Here is a 19951-nt window from a genome sequence, read left to right on the forward strand (position 1 = left end):
CCATTTGGCAGTTCATCTCAACATTTCCATTACTTCTGATCTGCCTTCTATCCCCTTTACAAACGACTGAGTGCAGAGGCCTCTCTCTCAAGGTGAAAAACCTTAGCACGGTCTTCTGCAAAGTCCTGGAGATACTTCGGCGTCTAGTTTTCCAGGTTCCTTTTCAGGGATCTTGGGATCATGCCTGGTGCTCCTATGATTATGGGTACTACTTCCACTTTTATATCTCATATCCTTCTTATTTCTATTTCAGGTCTTGATACTTATCAGTTTTTTGTCTTTCTTTCCTATCTATACTCTGGTTTTCCATTATCATTATTATTATTACCAATTTTTCACTTTCTCATCGATGCTTCGGTGTCCAGTTGTTATCTCTCTCTCTCTCTCTCTCTCTCTCTCTCTCTCTCTCATCGATGCTCTGGTGTCCCATTATTATTATTATCTTTATTATTATTATTAAGTAGTAGTAGTAGTAGTAGTAGTAGTAGTAGTAGTAGTAGTAGAGGAGGAGGAGGAGGAGGAGGAGGAGGAGGAGGAGGAGGAGGAGGAGGAGGGTAAACCCACACTAGTATGACTGTTTGATTGTGGTTTTCAAAATATATAAAGCAGAAAGCTTTCGATGACCTGCACGGTCCTCCTTGACAAGGAGGACTGTACAGGTCATCTAAAGCTTTCTGTTTTATATATATTTTGAATAGCAAAATCAAACAGTCATACTACTGTGGATTTACTTTCCCATGATATTGACTCGTGTCATTATGAGTTTTCATTGTATTATTATTATTATTATTATTATTATTATTATTATTATTATTATTATTATTATTATTATTATTATTATTAACTAATTCCTCTACCAACAGGGCCTTAGGATATGAGTCTACCATCCAGTTACAGCTGACTCCTTCAGTCATACCAGAAACCCTGCGTCGAATCTACCTCAGAATCACTATAGAAGGGATCTTGTTCGAGAAAACGTTCGAGGCTGATCCAGACATCAAGTTTACTTATGCCTGGAATCGTTTGAATGTCTACAGGTAAGATTTCTACCAGATATTGGTGCGTTAGCGAAATAAGCTTGTGTTAGCCTCAAATGATGTGACATTTCTCTTTTTGAATATTAAATACTGAGAAAAATATTGTTTTTCTTCTTTTTCTTTTTTCGCATACTATCTGACCAATTTTCTTTTGTGGTTTCTTACAATGATAAGATTGAAAGTAGGGTTTGCAGTATGGTAAACCTAGCTTAGCAAGCCACTACACTGTAGAATATTTCAGTTACTTTAGCTTGAAATGAGGAAATTCATTATAAGAATAAACGAGTGTAAAACCTATCTGTACGAGTACTTATATTCTTTTCATTTTCAAGTTCTGGATATATTGTCATTAAAATCTTTAGACGCAACAGCACTGAAAACCAAGAAAGCTAACCAACTATTTGGTGTGATATGTATGGTAATAATAGTATATATTATCAAATTTCATGAAGTATAGATTCACGAATTTAAATCCGTAAGACCTGTGACATGTTTAAAGGGAGTTATATAACCTTTTAATGCTTAGGAAAGACATAATGTTTGAAGTAGGTCTTCAGATGAGAAACAGCTGTCTTGGGTAAGCCAGGGAGAGGCAAAGGACATGAACAAGTATTACTGAGATTCATTAGCTTCTCTTACATAATCCTAAGAACATATTGTGCTGAATGGGATCCAGAACATAAAGACCTGAGCTTAAAATTGATGTAATTAACCTTTGTTAGCTGTTTTAATGCTAGCTAAGAGATTTTCCTTTAACTCTAGTTTCATTTAACTCGTGCCCTTGTAATCTTTATATATAATGTTCATATTCACATGATGAAGGTATGGATTTTTGACAATGCAGATTGAATAAATTTGCAAACTAACAAAGCTATATATTGCTTTTAAATTCAGTATTTAATTATGTCTCATATACAAAATAAGTATCCTAGATTGTATCAGTCAACATATCCTTTCGTTAATGCCTGCTCACTGGAAAGACCTCCATTTAGAAGGAATACATGTAAAATTCCCTGTTGTAAATGAACTGGGGCTCTTTATTAATCTATCATCTTTCAGTAAATAAATATCCTTTCTGATATGCACTGTCTGTTCTTTCCATTTGCAGACAACGCGTGTATGGTGCCACATGGGCGGTGGTGAAGGTTGGCTTTGCATATATCAATTGCGATCAGATTATTTGGGATGCGCAAACGACTCAAGTATCTGGACATGACATGAGCATATCCGACATTGGTGGGTGGGACTTATCCATTCATCACAGATACAACTTCCACGAAGGTAAGTTGGAGCGAATGTAGTTCATAGGTGGTATATTTAAAGACAGATATGTGACATGTGTTATAAGTGATTCGTACATATATCAAAAAGGCATCCGTTCTGTTATTACATTAAAGTACAGTCTTTAGTTTGATCGAAAATGTGGGTAAAAATATTGTTTCCTTGTACTTAGCTACACATTTGCTCATCTAAAGATCTGTGATACATCCAGTAGATTTCGACAAAATATACTTGTGACTTTTCGAATTAAATTTGTGAGACATCGATGAAATTTAACGGTGACAGTTTTGGCTAATCAAAGAAATTAGGTCATTTTTAGTTTTCTAGAATATACTGTATATTTCTTGCCAATTTTTTCCAGTTGTTGCAAATTTTTCAAATAGGTTAATGCTGTGTCAGCATTCGGAGTGAATATTATATGCACTGTACTTAGTTATTCACTTGGTGCAGAGTTTTGTTCAGGAGAATAAATATGATTTCATTAATATTATTTTACTCTTGTTGATGCAGTTTAATAAGTGAGCTTTTAATCAGTCAAAAGCAGGTTGTCCCAATGACAGTAATCCAATCAGTGGTCCCTCTGTTCTAGTTCGTTTTTTATTCCCCTCTTGTAATTCATTCGTATTCCTCTCTTCTACTGAGAATCTCAAATTTTCATTTATATTATTCACTCATAATGTCTCTTTCAATTATTCCATATTTTCTTAACCTACAACACTTTATTCCTTCTATGACCACCTGACAAATTTAGAGTTAATATGTGTCTCCCTAAGTATGAAAATTGCATTAGCAGCTATGCAACGGTTTGCTAAACGTGATGCATGCAAACCTCCAGTAAATCAGGGAATAGAATTCTGGAATAAGTCAGTAAAAGTAATTCATTGCAGAATGACTTCAGGAAAAATATGAATGTAATTGTTGCCTGAACTGATCTCAGGCTCGCGTTCAAAATCAGATTAATTTCAGTATTAGGATTTTAGAAAGAGAGGAAGGATTAACTCTCAGCTGCAGAGTGAAAAAAATATATCAATTTGCGCATACAAATTCCATTCGGTATGTGAGAAGTAAATTGTGAGAAGGAATAGAATGCCATGCACCAACTAATTATTATTTGCTCGCTGCCGAATGGTATATTGCTTACTTCTTTAACTTTCCAAAAAGAATGTATAAAACAAGCTGATTATGTCTGCTATTCCTTATGATTTTAAGCTTCTCTTTAATCACACTTATCAGCCAGAACGATTACACCGACTAAACCACAACAAAGATCTTAAGGCTCATATAGTATTCTTTTCCTTCAGGCATATTGCAAAAAGGTGATGGACGTAACATGCATTTGAAGCAAAAACCCAGAGTGCTGAGAACTCTGATGGGAGATGGACATCAAAGAGAAGTGTCCTGCAGGTCCTGTGATGGGCCAGCAGACAAACAACGTCTGTTGACTCCAGCAGCCCTGGCTTCAGGTCCAGATGGTTCTCTGTATGTCGCGGACTTCAATTTGATAAGACGTATTCTGCCAGACAACACAGTCAAAACAGTAGTGAAGCTAAAGTGAGTATCTGAAGACATTTCTCCCATAACCTACTTGTAGAAAATTTAATTATTGTTATCATTTAACTCCAATCTTTACCAGTCCAAAAAAATAGTTTATAAGTCACACAAAAAATCTCAGATTTCAATAGACATAAACACGAAAATGAACACAACCTTCAAAAAGAATATTACACCTTACATTCCCTTTCAGCATTTTTTTTAGATATTCGTTTATTTTTATTTAAAATCGACTTCTCACTCTGAAGAACATTATTTAACATAATCTTCATCTGTTTTAAAAGACTGGTGTTTGCATTCATGGTGAGGAACTGAAACTTTTTGTTTCCCGTTCAAAAATAATAACTATAAGTCATTTATTTTTTTATTTTTTTATCACATAAAGCTGTCATCATCGTCATTATCTTCTCTTATCATTCTTTTAATATAAAGACTACAGTAAGATATTCCCATAAATTGACATAAACGTTCGTTGTAGAAAAAAGGTTTTAGTGCTGCGGGTATGGAATGAGGCTACATAGTATGTAAAACCTTTATGGAACGTGGTTCTGTTGGCTGTTTCTTCCAGAGGTGTTAATTAAAAAATATATTTGTCCCATTTTATCCGTTTTGGTAAAGAGCATCATCTCACCTTATGTTGGCTGCCAGTATTCAGTAGTCAGATACACTCAGTTCAGTATTGAACTCAGAAGATTCTCCTAAATGTAAAAAGGCATTAATTGATATTTTATTCAGGAAAAGGACTATTGTACATAGCATTTCGTGCAGTTCTGATACTATTCAGGAATCACCTTTTTTGTGAAATTATTCAAATAGAATTCATGATTAGATGTTAACTGTAATTTTAATTTATTTCTTTGTATTTCTAAAAAGAATTTTTTATTCACTTTTCAGCGAAACTCGAGTTTCTTATCGTTATCACCTTGCAGTCAGCCCTGTTTCTGGAGAGGTGTACATCAGTGATCATGAATCTCACCTTATTCTCAAAGTTCGTGATCCTGACGATTATTCAAGACCAGAGGAAAATTACATGCCCTTCGTAGGCTCTGGTGAACGCTGCTTACCAGGTGATGAAGTAGGATGTGGTGACGGATCGTTGGCACGAGATGCTAAACTTCAGTATCCAAAAGGAATGGCTGTGTCACTGGATGAAGTCTTATATTTTGCTGATGGCACCAATGTTCGGGCAGTTGATTCTGACGGCCTTATAAACACAGTGATAGGAACACACCGACACAGGACACACTGGCGACCTCTTCCTTGTGAAGGAACAGTCCCTGTCACAGATGTCAGCTTGCGATGGCCTACTGCAGTAGCTGTTAGTCCCCTTGATGACTCTCTCTATGTCCTAGATGATCATCATGTCTTACGTCTGACTAAGGACGGTCAGGTGAAAGTCATGGCAGGTAGACCTCTACACTGTCCTCCCCTTGGACACGATGCGCCCTCAGATCTCGCTGCTCACACCACTCTTCGCTCTCCACAAAGCCTTGCATTTGCACCAACTGGGGATCTCTACATTGCAGAGAGTGACAATGAGCGCATAAATCGTGTTCGCGTTATTGAAACTGACGAGAGAATACACGATTTTGCAGGCGCAGACTCAAAATGCAATTGCCAAGAGGAGACTTGTCCTTGCTATGATGAATCACATGTATTGGCTGCCACCGCTGTCTTTTCAACCATTTCAGCTCTCTCTGTAACGCCAGACGGTGTAGTTCACGTTCTAGACCAGGGTAACCTACGTATACGCTCTGTTACTTCTTCGATTCCAGAGCATAATGATGAACGGATGTATGAAATTTATTCGCCCGAAACACAGGAGGTATACATTTTCAACAGGTTTGGTCATCATGCTCTCACAAGGAGTATACCTACGGGACGTACCATTTATACATTCGCATATAATGTGAACACCAGCAATGGTAAATTATCCACTGTGACAGATGCCGGAGGAAACAGAGTGTCTTTCCTTCGTGATTACACAGGCCAAGTGACTATGGTCGAAAATTCACGGCAGCAGAAATGCCGCCTGCAGATGTCCCGCACGAGGAGATTAGAGGAGTTGGTGACACCTGATGAACACAACGTAACCCTCACTTACCATGGTGCCACGGGCTTACTCCGCTCGAGGATGGACTCCACTGGCCGCGCTCACGTCTACACTTACGACAAGTACGGTCGTCTGACTCGATGTGTCACGCCCTCCGGACAAGTAGTTGATTTGGCATTCGATTTGAGCCAGAAAGGAGCGAGAGTCACTCTCACCCGGGATGGCACAGCACCTGTCACCATGCTAATCAAGGGAGCACTTGTTACAGAAACAGTTGGTAAGTTGTGCTTTATGTGCTTCCAAACAGTAGCGTGTCATTATAGAATGGTCATCAAGAAGGTGATATATGAATGCAGAATTTAAATTTTGAATACACAAATTTACTCAAATGTATTTTATCATATTTCAGGCACTGCTTCAAGGGTAACTGCCCAGCTACCGGATGGATCAGTGATATCTCGAACTGCATGGGGTCATCACATAGCCACAGAAACGGTTCCATACACACTTCTGCAAGACCATACCCTTGCGCACTCGTATCCAGTATCTGGACGTCAAAGGACTGAAATTGGAGATGAGCTCGTCAACAGCTTTGACTGGAAGTACTTTGTGGAAACAAGTGAGCGACATGGCCCAGTGACACAGGTCAGTATTTTTGCTTTTTTTTTTACTGAATTTCTACGGCATTTACATTAATTTAATTCTTTGCACATTCTTTGAATTTTGCATAATAATGAATATTTAGGTTACATCCTGGAATAAGTGAACAGAATGTCTTTAGCATATATGTAATTTCATAAGCACCTGATTTTCTTCGTCAAAATACAGTAGAATGATTTATGAGCGAATAGTTCATCTATAAAAGAATAGTCGAGACTTCATTTGAAAATTTCATTCAAGAGTGCTGTGAGAGGAAAACTTCGTTCCATAGACAATACGCAAAACTTCAATACATTTTACTAAAACATATAGTAAAAACAATCAGGCAATTGATTGTGTATGATAACTGAATTACAGTACCAAGTAGTAAAGTAGACATGCACCTCTAGATCGGATAAGTCTGTGCAAAGCGCAGGCGACTGTGCCACCCCTATAGTGACAGTTCGCATAATTTAAATTATGTATACAGTACTGTGCTTTAATTAATTATAAGTTAATTATGATTTTGCTTACATTTGTTGTCATGGAAAGAGGTTGGTTTTCAGGACTTGACTTTGTAATGTCCTGTATTTTATTTCACCTTTTGAGCACTATTTCAAATCAAAGAACAAGATTCATTAGTGGGATAGTTTTCATCCAGTATGTTTCAGCTTTCAGTACTGTGTCAGTTGTTTACACAGAACATTAAAATGATTCCTTGTCATAGAGTGTAATGTGATGTAGCAATTGTTTTCATTATATTTTATTGCTACTGCAAAATGAAAAGTATGCTTGGTAAAAATTGTCATGCCAAATATACACTTTGTTGCTAAAGTAAAGTACAAAATAATGTGATGAGTCTCATTCCCTAACTACTTTTAGATTAAAATACAGTAAGGTTATTTTCACAAGATTTTGTTTGAAGAATATTGTTGGATCATCGAGAATTTGGCTAGCTTTCAGGGGTAATGTATTATATTTACACTGTTCTTTTGATTACTGCATACCAGCTGGAACCAAGGAATTTCCACCAAAAATAATTGTTGAACTCTACATTACATAGCATGACAAAAACAAAATCCTGGGGTGTTCATCGGATGTGTATATGATATTTATAATATTGGCACTAAAAGTAAATGCTATAATGAATGAGAAACGCAACAAATGTGTTATTCTAATGTCTGTAATTTTTCATCTGTTGTATTCAGCACTCTCTCTCTCTCTCTCTCTCTCTCTCTCTCTCTCTTCTCTCTCTCTCTCCTCTCTCTCTCTCTTACCACTTCCCACTCTCTTCGTCTTAGGTTGAATTCTTTTTCGTCTCCTTTTCCTCTCATCATGATAGGAAGACTAGCAAGCCCTGCTGTTCTAACTTTACTACGTAATTTCCGCAGGTTGGTCGAAAGATGAGAGTCAATGGAGAAGACCTGCTTACATTTAAATACGACCTGTATACTGGAACAGAAGCTGTCCTTAATGAGGCCGGCGCTACTCTTCTGAATGTAAGCTATGATGCCTTGGGAAGGCCACTCCGTTGGTCACCAGCCCAGCCATTCTTGCCCGTGCAACTAACATACGATCGTTTCGGACAGCTAGAACACTGGTCGTGGGGAGAAATGAGAGAAGATTATGCTTACGACAGGAATGGAAGATTTGAGGGAGTAACTTTTGCTGATGGCACGAAAGTTACTTACTCATTCAAGGATTTATCCAGTGTGAAGGTAGGCCTTCACAAAATAGGTTTGCCCACCACAAAAGTAAAGTGCTTTGTAGTTTATAAGAAATTACCCGATTTCAGTTGTTTTCACAGATATACTGTACTAGAAAGAACATTATCCAGGTTATAGTTGAATAGCTTAATTTAAAAATATGCTCTCTTGATGGATCATATTTGTTATAATATAAGGGGGCAATTTGTCAAAATATTGTAATTAATGCGACCATTTAATTTTCAGCCTTATAAAGTAAGCATAGCCTCTGGAGCTGAACACCTTCTCGAGTATGATGAGGGAGGTGCTATGTCCAGCGTCACAACGCCACGAGGACACAAATACTCCTTCCACGTGCAACCTTCGCTTCTGCACAATCGGTTTACTTTCACCCCTCCTGGATCACCACGCCATCCATACCAGCTATTCTACAGCGACGATGGCAGAATTTTAGCAGAAGTAGCACCTCACCAAGCCAGCAGAGTAGTCTATCATTATGATCATACAGGACGGTTGCATTTACAGATATATGGTGATGGGTCCATAGAGTATGGTTATCATCCGGAAACTGGTCTCATTAGATCAGTTGTGGTTAGAGAACAAGAGTTTGAACTTCGCACGGACAACAAGTATCATGCAGGTCTCGTCAAAGAACAGAGGATAAGGTTTGGTCCGGGCACTGGCGTCGATTCGGCGAAGTTAAGGTTCCTTTACGATGGAAATGCTCGGCCAAGGAGAATCGAGATGGAAATCAATGGCAAAGAACAGCCAGACTACGATATGAAATACAACATGATATTAGGAACACTAGACAGCGTAGGTGACCTAAAAGTAACGTCATCTTATCACAATAAGACTGTTGTCCAAGATGTACGCAAAACAATGTTACGAGTAACAGGGTTTGACCCCCATGGCCGCATTGTTGAGTCAGAGTTGACATTAAGGGGACGTCTCGTCCGTCGAAGTAAATATGGTTATGATAAACGAGGCAGATTAGCAACGATGTCCACGTGGCGAGGACCAGGGTCATCCGAGGTTCGAACCAATTACACTTACACGCCAGACGGATTCCTTCAGGCTGTGGATGGAGAGGAATCTTGGCAGTTTAGATATGATGCAAATGGCAACATGATATCCGTTGTGGAAGGTGGTAGAGAAATGACAGCAACATACGATGGTGCTGATCGTCTGGTTGGCTGGGGAGATGTGGAGCTCAACACCTACTCTCCAGCAGGAACTGTAGTGCGTCAAGGGGAAGTTCACCTTTCGTACAGTGCCCGTGGAAATGTAAAATCAGCATGGCAACAAGGGCAGTATAAGATCTGGAGCAGACATGACCATAGAGGAAGACTATCTGTTTGGGAAGATGATCACGGGAATATAACACAATTTTTCTATGCAGACCTTCGTCGTCCTAATCTTCCAACTCACATACATTATCCCAAACGGGGAGTAACGCATGCATTAGAATATGATGAACGTGGACATTTAATGTCTCTCCACACTGGAAAACGCCAGCTTTGGGTGTCCACTGATCATCTTGGTTCTCCAGTGGCTGTATTTGATGACTCTGGAGTGCTGGTCAAAGAAATTGTCAGGTCACCTTGGGGTGCTACATTGAGTGATTCCAGACCAGATTTACTCCTCCATGTAGATTTCCAAGGAGCCCTTCGTGACCCAGTAACTGGATTTTTGGTATTTGGTCTTCACAGTTATGATCCAGTTCATGCCCAGTGGATGGCACCTCGCTATGATTTGGTCATTAGTTCTCCAGACCATGTAGGTGCCATTTATACCCATCGTTTCCATGACAATGACCCCATCAATCCAGTTAGTCGCCAGCCAAAACATTATACAGGTAAGATCTATGGTGTTATACTTACTGCTGTGCATTTTATGACATTTGTGCATTGCCAATAAGTTAGGTGCAGTATTTGTTTACTGTATTTACACTTATCTTGACCTGTAAATTGTTGTTTTGTATAGTGTCTCGTGCAATTCATTTTTTTTAAGTATTTGACAATTTCTAGTAAAATTAGAGATATCCACTCATAGAATGAAATTTATAAATTGATTTCACTTAATAATTTACTAATCTTACAACAAAATGTATTGGAATGAATGTTTAGGGTCAAAATATAGCATGAAAAAAGGTTTTGATTAACACAGCTCTCATTCTGACTAGCAGCCAGATGTCAAAGCGTCAACTTAAGGTCTCAAGGATCAAAGTCACATCCTTTCATCCATTTTTATTGAAATCTGTATAAAATACTAAGTAATTTTCGTACAAGTTCAGGAGCAATAAAGTATAATTTTTCTTATTTTTTTCATAGAGGGTAATTATTAGTTACATAGTTACTGTAATTCTATAGCTATATAATTTAACATCGTTAATTTGCTTGTAGCTATAAAATTTAAACCTTGTATTTGGAACCATATAAAAGTACAAAACTGGACATAATTTATGCTTGCAAAGATAAATCACTTAGCAGTATGTTCAATAGTATTTTGAGCTGAAAATAGTGACTCCCATAAGTCATATATACAGGATTATAATAACCAAAACCCATTCTTTTTCAGACTTGGACAGCTGGCTCAAGCTGTATGGAGTGGATATGACGAAGATGTTGGGTTCAAGTTACCATGATGAGACAGTTGAACAGCCAGTGGGAGCTTTGGCAGCACCCCAGTTAGCACCTGCACTGAATGTTATATCTGGTCTTTCTTGTTCTACAGAAGGAGTTCTAAAACAGTTTGCCCAGCCAACTTTGTTACCTAAGTCTCTCGTCAGATCAGCTGCACCAGCCTGGGCTATACCAGGATGGGCAGCACTAGGTCGCTTCTCTTCATCACCTCCTGTCCTCGGACCTGGTGTCCTTGTATCCCGCGTCAATGGCAGAGCACTGGTCACCCTAGTTCCATCTCGGGAAAATCCAGTCGTACAAGACGTGGCCCGAGATGTTCTGAATGGTTCTGCCTTACTGGATATCACTTTCACCCATCACCACCATCACACTCTTTACCTCGTCAAAGAAAATGCAGACTCGCGCCACGATGACCTCCAGCAACTCCAGCGTCTGAGTGGCCGTTTCAATGTCACCTCCAAGGAAGAAGGAGAGCACCATGAAGTCAAAGTTGTTGACAGTGATGTATCATTAGTTATTTTGTACGGCATTGATCCACCTGCTGCTCGTCATCGCTTACTTCGTCACGCCCATCGTCGGGCTGTAGAAAGAGCATGGGAAATGGAGCGTCTATTAGCTGAGCGAGGCTCTCCAACTAAGCATCAGTGGACAGTTGAGGAGCGAGAAGAACTCGTGAGTGAAGGTTTTGTAACAGGGTACTCTGCAGCCGATCATCACTCCATTCATCGGTTTCCATTGTTAGCTGATGACCCGACTAACGTCGTGTTTAGACGTGACACTGGTCGTCGGCGAAGGCGAAGTAGAATGGCTTCCCACACGTGATCCCTGGAGCTGGGCGCGGCCCATGTACATACCACCGTATAGTGTAGCGCTGTGAACCTGTACACACTGTACAAACAGGGTATTTCTCACACATTGTACACATCTCTCCGAGCCGGAGAATAATCCTCACATGTGATAGAGGCAGACTGTGTGGCACAGATGGTTAAATCAGATAACATAACTGCAAGGGGGGGGTATGGCAGAAATATGTCATAGTTGTGCGAATAAGGCACCATGACTGTGTGTATGGAAGTAAGTATGTGCGAGAATGAATGGTGCAGCAGAGTGAAAGCTTCAAGCAGTCTTGCCATACCTTCCTTAAGGATTCGTTGCTGGTCATTGTACATAGCATAAACCTAGTGTTATTTTGTATTGTCAAAATAGCTAGGTCCTGCAATGATATATCATTTTGCTGCTTAACATTCCACCGTGAATTAAAAGTACTGTGTACTATACTCATATGGACAGACAAGTATGAAATGTGGGAGTGATGCAGAGAGAGATGGCAAGACATATATTTTGTACATTTTTGTTACAATCATGTCCATTATTTAGATACTTAATGCCTATTTCTATTGGACTTTGTCCTAAGTACCAGTATGATGTCTATTTGAGGTCAAGGCTTTCGCTGAAAAAAGTGGCTGTAAGATTTCTCAGTACATTAAAAAAAATTCAGCAAGTGGAAAAGAATATATAGCTGTAAAACAAAGTGATAAGATTTTTTTTGCAATTTAAGGAGTGAAAACTTTAGAAAGGGGAAAGCAAAGCCTTGTCTTCTGTCTTCTTAAAAAATGACTACTTTTGTGACCTGCTCAGAAACAATGAGACAATTCTTCAGTAAATCTCACTTTCACGTCAACATTACTGGAGCAGAAAGTGAGTTTTAGTGATTAACTCAGAATTACTGGCCAAGTCACCACAAGACATCAAGCCTAAACTTGCAATAACTAAGCAAACATTGCGACTCAGATGCTTTGTTTTGAAAGCTATCTGGGCCATTTACAAGACGTGTAGCTGGCAATATTAGAGATTGGTTGTTGTTTCCCATTTGTTAAGCTGGTTTATGTTGACTGGGAAAATTGTATATTTCGTCATGGATACCCATCCTTAAGACTGCAAAATGTTTATTACAGGTAAAACAGTATGCAAGAAAACATTTGTTTGGTGTAAACGTTTGATTAGTGGTTTGTTACTTAGTTGATTTTTTTACATGGTTTTGTTCCCATGAATATTGTAAAATAAGTAAAACCTTATTACGAAATGTGTTGTGTGGAAAAATGTACTGCATTTCCAGTTATGAAATCCAGCTGTAGTTACAGTCACAATATTGGTGCTTTATTTCCTAGAGGTGAGATCCACTCCTGGTATCTTGTGATAAAGAGTAGGATTATTTGATTTATTATGTTGGTGCTTTTTATTTATTTTTCTCTCCTCTGTGAGGGCAGAGGCTGTAGGTTTTTTTTCATTATTATTATTATGATTATTATTTGCACTTAGCACAGCTTGGCGCAACCAACATATCAAGACACTGTAGAATAGATGTATGTTTATGTGCCATAGAGTTCACATTGGTTGCTTGTGCCAAGAAAGTAGATGTGAGGTATGTTTTGTACAGGCAAGTCAGAAATGAGTGTTAGATTAGCCAAAGATGTGAATGATGTTAAAATTACTATATTCTTGTGCCCTCCCATTTACCTGCGATATCTTAAAAAAAATGTTATGCATAGCCAGCCGATATCTTACAACGTTGTGCATAGCCAGGTTTCTATATTTCTTTCCATATGGTCATGTGGTAGGATATTAAAAGGGTGACATCCCACACTTCTCTTGTTAATCTATTTTCAATTTGAATCATTGTTCATGTATAGATTTTATTTCACTACTGTACTGTACTATATTTCCCTTCTAATTCCAATACTAATTCACTCTCTATACTTAAAAGATACTGTAAATGTATTTTATCTGTAAAAGAAGTCTTTTTATATTAAAATCATCAGTCATATTATAGGTCAGTGAAAATCACTGGCAATTGTATTTCATATTCATCATTAAACTTAAGAGACCAAAGTCCACACAAGTGGCACTATTTTCTTGTACAAGAAAACTTTGTCATTAATCTTCTAGCAAGGAATTGTGGTTTGAAGAACATTCATTGTACATGCATCATGACTTGATGTTGTATCAAAAACGAGTTCACATTTCTCACGTGCATGTACTGTACTTGCATCAACCAATTCAGATTTTCACTTACTAACTGTAATAACTGATTCAATTACCTCAGTCACATTTCTTCTCTAGACTTTTCCAGACTCAGTCGTCCAGAACTTAGACATATTTAGATATTCTAGTGAGTAACTGCAAATGCAATGTTTATTTTATGAAAGGAGAGGTAGTTAGCTGCACACAGGCTCTAGTGAAAGAGATTATTATGTTTTATATAGTATTGTAATTATATATAAAATACATTTAGTCCCCAGTTTTTATTGAGCCATTGTGTTATTTTCCCAATAACCCTAAAGTTATATATTTTGTGGGATTTTTTAACTGTAGCATTTTACAAACAGTAGAAAGTACTGTGAAAATATTGGGCATTATAAATATTCACATACAGCATGCATATAGATCAGCAACTAAAAACAATTGTATGTATTTTTGTCTTTCCCACACAATCTTCAAATTTGTAGTTTAATAAGTGTTAAGCGACGCTGTTTGTACCGTACGAAGCCGCGTGGCCGGCTCCCGCAATTAATGTTACTGTAACAAAAGAGATTATGTGCACGGGGACAACCGGTCTCTGCTAAATAAAACATGAAATAAGCCTGGCGTTTTCATTCCATCTCATTATAATTTTGTTTTATAAGTTTTTTTTTTTTTTTTTTTTTTTTTTTTTTTTTTTTTTTTTTTTTTTTTTTTTTTTTTTTTTTTTTTTTTTTTTTTTTTTTTTTTTTTTTCTGCCGTCATGAAGTGTACGATATGTTGGACGCCTGAATGTGGCAATATAACCAACAAAGCAGTTAAAGGAAAGTTGTGAACTTTATTCCAAGATCGCAGTCGTGGCAGGACGTGCATGTGGGTGGCCCATTCAGTTTGCCTCGTGTTTTCATTGTGTTTTGTGCTATTTTTTTTGTTTTGTGATTTATATTTGCAATAACGCACTAAAAAAAAAAGTCTCGGGCAAGTAACAGGGGCCAGTTCTCTGCACATGATAAAAAAATAAGAACTTTACAAATGGTTCTGCTGTTTGAAGATGAGGAGAGATTTGTTTCTGCAGAGGTGTTGCCCATTGGGAGCTCCTTTAGTTACAAAGACACAAGAAATTACATGTCTGATAGAAACCTACTGCCCAAAAGTGATAGTAAAAGAGAGTAGATTAGATATCAAATCAGATCTAGTTGAGCGTAATCCTTGGTAATTTCTCTGCAAATGTAACTTGAAATGTAATCAGATGAAAGATCCTCACTTTAATATGCTCGAAGGTATTTATAACGGAATAGGCAAAGTAGGCTACAGCATGAGAGGGAGGAGACTGGGAACTATGCAGTGTTGTAAGCAATGTCTCAAGATATCTTGGTTGTAAGTAGTACACAGAATAATTTGTCCTGGGTGGTCTTTCAGATAACCAAAGAAAAATTGATTGGCCGCACATCGTAAAAAGACTACCAGTGTTAGGAAAAGCCTGTGAAATTGGCCCAGATGTACCTGTGGAATAGGAGACAAGAAATATGTGATGTAAACTAACGAACATGGGAAAAGGAATGACAGTAAGTCTACCCTTTATTGAGTAGCAAATAAAGAGCAATGTCAACATACCAGTCGACTAGAATTTGAAAGCGACTCGAGCATACCTGTAGAATGGAAATAGAAAGTGTAATACTTAATGTGTATAGAAAAAATCTCATAGGAGACTGTAAAGTTCGTGTAACAACAGACAGAAAAGAAGAATAGAGTAATACAGATGAAGTAATCAACAAATAAAACAGAGAAACCCAGTTCACAATGAGGGAGACCTACAGAAGAAAGAAGAGAAACTAGTTACCTTAAAAGAGACAAAACTATTCTGGCTACCCCAGTCATTACTTCCACCATCAGTTAAGAAAGACTGCAGTTTTGATTTTACTTTGGAAGGATTAGAATGCATATAAGGCAACACTATGTGTGAATGAGGAACAGCTATTCCTGTAATAATAATTTACAGGAGTTTTATTGATCTGTCTGTACCTGTGAAAGTACAGTGCACCAGCAACACCTTGTGAAGTGAACGACAAGGAACAGTGAAGGTAAGGATTCTCTCAGAGTTAAGATCTCTCTCTCTCTCGTCTCTCACTCCTCCTCTCTCTCCTCTCTCTCTCTCTCTATATATATATATATATATATATATATAGATATATATATATATATATATATATAAGTCTTGAGTTTTAGAATTTTGTCGTGAACAATCAAGGAAACTTAAATATGGCGCCTCTTTATCACAATTATACAATCTTTGGGACTGCAAATTAAAAAGTTCAACGTAATGTATTACACTTATTAGCCGTAATTAGACAACTATTTTTTATCCTACCTAAGGTCACTGAAATTTACATTAATAGAATGATTAATTTTCTATTTATTTTAATTTCATCTTGCATTTTAAGAGTGGTCTGCTTCTAGGTTTACCATACATACTCGTCAAAAAAACCCTAAATTGTTCTATTTTTTTCGGCAAAATTCTATTTTATCGTTATTGAACACTAATATGCAACACCCAATGTAAAAGGATTGTGAAAGATAACAAGAGCTTTGTATTTTAAGTGATGTACGACAATTTCAACTTATTTCTATTCATATTTATTTCAGTAGTTTCCCCACAATCCTGAATTAGCCTTACCTTGCTATTAAGACTTTTTTTTTTCGATTTATGTTTTATATCACAGCATGAATAAAACTAATCGTAGTTCACATAAAATCGATGACAATGTTTCCGTGTATCTCCAAGGTTGTCAGTTACTATGTAGCTTTTATTTATCTATTATCAATTTTTTTTTTTTTTTTTTACTCTCTTTCTTTTTTAGTTATTGTAACTGCCATAGACGTCGTTAGTGACGAGATACGTATCGCCTCTTTTAAATATAGCGGTATCAACTGAACAGAAAACGTATACGCTCGAAGTTGCTCCTTGATAACATAGAAAACGCGACCATGTCAACCCTCTCGGTTTTGTTTAGTGGATTACTATTGACTGTTCTACTTTGAAAGTGCGTTGTGCGTGTGTGTATTTTCCAAATCAAGATGGTTTTAATGGATCTGTTCCTTCATGGAGTTCGCAAAACTTAGCAGGTATGGAAACATATGTAAATAAAATTATTGTTATCTCTGTTCCCCTCACTATTTATCGAAATTTTGATAGGCCTATTAATTTTGCAGTCCACATCATTCTCTATTGAAACGTCTTTTGAATACATTAGGTAACGATGATGAGAGAGAAGTTGGGGGAGGGCGGTGGGCGGTGGCTAGAATACCGAAGCTACAGGCTGCTGCTTTGGCCAAAATGAGCTCATTTTGCTACTTAGCGGATAATGAGAACACAATGCTTATCTCAGTAGTGTAAAGCAATTTCAGGAAATAGAACTTATATGAATTGAGCAAAATTATACACATGCATAAATTATGAGAAAGCAAGCCTTATATACCAACGAAAAAAATAGTTTTATGTATTTTCTTCAGCGATATTTACATATTTTATTTTGGTTGGTTATAGACTGAATAATCGACACAAACGCAGTTATGCATCTCTCTCTCTCCTAGCCACGTAAAAATATCTAATCCTTCGGGCCACCCCTAGGAGAGCTGTTGATCAGCTCAGTCGTCTGTTTAAACAAAGATACACTTCTTTTCGAATGTAATATATCCATGTGAATGGAGGAAAATGATAGTATTAGTAAATAGTAAACCTGTATTTGAAATTATATAGAGCTCAATTTTCAATAAATTTTTAACTCTTCCTATATGCAAAGTATCAAATATTTTAATGTAACTTTCCTCAAAACCTTATATTCAACACTAGCAACATTTTTACTGTCAAGTTTTAATTTTCAACTATAGTATAATATCCTTGTCTTGTAAATATATGAAAATAGTGTATATCATCATCAATAACACAAGAAACTTACGACCCTCCAAAATCTCTTCTTAAAAAATTTCAACCTATGCCATTCCCTCTTCTTCATTTGCTCTCCCTAGAAATTAACTGTATAAGCAGCAGTAGCAAATTGCATTGCATTTATTCAAAACTGTAACTATAGTTTCAATCACTTTATACAGAAGTGGATAACATTAAGTTGGATCAAAATATCAAGAACAAACATGTCATTTGTGTTAAAAATCTATAATTATATCCATTCATTTCTCAGCTCGATATATATAAGTTATAAATGTAACAAGAAAGGGAATTTCAACTTGGGAGGCCAAGCATCTGACTGCGGCTGCCGGAAACCCCCCCCCCCCCCCCCCCCCCCCCCCCCCCCCCCCCCTGGCCCCCCCCCCCCCCAAACCCCCCCACCCCCCCCCCCGTATACATTAGGCTTGTTGACTTTCTTCACCGACGACCGAGCCGAGCAAGTGACGTCACTACAGCTTATAAGGGGTAGTCTCATATTCTGATGGGCTGGATATATCTAAATTCTCGTAAATTTCTCTCGCCATACAGCGGAAAGGCTACAGCTCGAGACTAAAAAAGATGTGAAAACAGGTGATTATAATAGCTTGAAATTTTTATTCGACTCTATGAACACTTTCCAAATTCAAAGGCCCATGTGTTGACTTTAAAAGAGTAAACAAATCAAAATAACCGTGTGCATCTGTTTGTATTGAAGGAATTGGTATGATTATTCTTTATTTTACTAAAAAAAAATTCTCTCTCTCTCATTATTATTTTTGCCACTACTACAATTACTATCATTAATTTTCCTGTGCCAACTTTTACCATAGGCATTTGTGTATTCTGCTACAACCTTTTTCCACAGCTTTTGTTACGTTCTGATACTACTATTGTGCTATGTCCACTGCTACTAATGCTTGATCATTGTCGCTACTGCTATTACTATAATTATGCCCGTGACTAATGTTACTCTACTAGTGTTGATCCTTTTTTTATAACCTTTAATACGACTGCGGCTGCTATTATTTTGTCTTTTGTTCAACATCTTCAGTAAGCGATAGTACCATTATTTTGATAATTAAAACAGACTGCTATTAACCTAATACTGCTCCCTAATGATAGTAGCTTACAACTCCTAATGGGGTCACTTTCATTGCAAATTAAGAAATCCTTCTCTGTGAGTTTATGTTGCTCTCAAGTGCAAAACAGCTAGGATATTGGTGGCTTTCTAAACAGGTTGGTTATACAGGCATCTTAATGTAGGGCTATATCTCCGAAGTCGATTGACGGTAAAGTGTAAGTATCACTATTATACTATATAATTGCAATCGTATTGGAAATGTAGAATGCTAAAAGCCCAAAGGTCCTATTAGGAAAGAAGCCCAGTACAGAAAACTAAATTTAAAGGTTATGAACAAATTATCAATGATAATTAACACTGACACTAGGAGAGGTCAAACAAATGACCTTTGACCTAAGTCCATAGCTAAGCTTTTTTCCCTTCAATTTCGGTTAACTTAGTCTCCTTTTCCAAGGACTTTTGTAAGAGGCAAGCTTCATTACAAAGTTTTAATTAGTAACTAATTCCTTGTTTTAAAGTGCAGCGTAGCCCGACAACAAGAAATTTTCTGTGGTGGTAAAAAGACGAAGTGAAATATTTGGCACTTCGTGAGAAATTTAGTACCTTGAAAGTCGTATTTACTAATAGATATTTCCTTTGTCATGTTTCCCTTTTGTATACCAAATCACACTTAACGTAAGCTTACACAATTTACGTGTTCCTATCAAACTGCAGTATAATTGCCTAAAATTTTATTAATTTCAAGTACATTTGACTAATTGAATTTTGCAATAGATTTTATAGAGGGCATTTATCTTTGCAAAGGATACTGGCTGATGGAAATTGCTTGATACTATTTAAAACCGTTTAATTTAAAATTTTTCGTGCCACTACTAAATAATTTACCTGTTCATTCTAGTAAACCTCTTCATTGCATAATCTTTCCTTTGCAATACAATATTGAACTATTTTTTAGTTTGTTGATTCGAGACTATCTTTCGTATACATTATAGTTGCC

General features: G+C 37.2%; 1 protein-coding gene across 1 annotated transcript in view; it reads left to right on the forward strand.

Moving 5' to 3' along the window:
• LOC135220989 (teneurin-m-like) overlaps positions 1-14552 on the forward strand; it is a 538744-nt gene extending 524192 nt beyond the window's left edge. The window contains 8 exon segments of the mRNA XM_064258693.1: positions 864-1037; positions 2146-2318; positions 3620-3869; positions 4764-6199; positions 6332-6567; positions 7953-8279; positions 8514-10125; positions 10848-14552. Coding sequence (XP_064114763.1) covers positions 864-1037; positions 2146-2318; positions 3620-3869; positions 4764-6199; positions 6332-6567; positions 7953-8279; positions 8514-10125; positions 10848-11734 — 5095 coding nt within the window. The 3' untranslated portion in view covers positions 11735-14552.
• Positions 14553-19951: the final 5399 nt, after the last annotated feature.

This window comes from Macrobrachium nipponense, chromosome 2 (genome assembly GCF_015104395.2).
Source record: "Macrobrachium nipponense isolate FS-2020 chromosome 2, ASM1510439v2, whole genome shotgun sequence".
Taxonomy (NCBI): Eukaryota; Metazoa; Arthropoda; class Malacostraca; order Decapoda; family Palaemonidae; genus Macrobrachium; species Macrobrachium nipponense.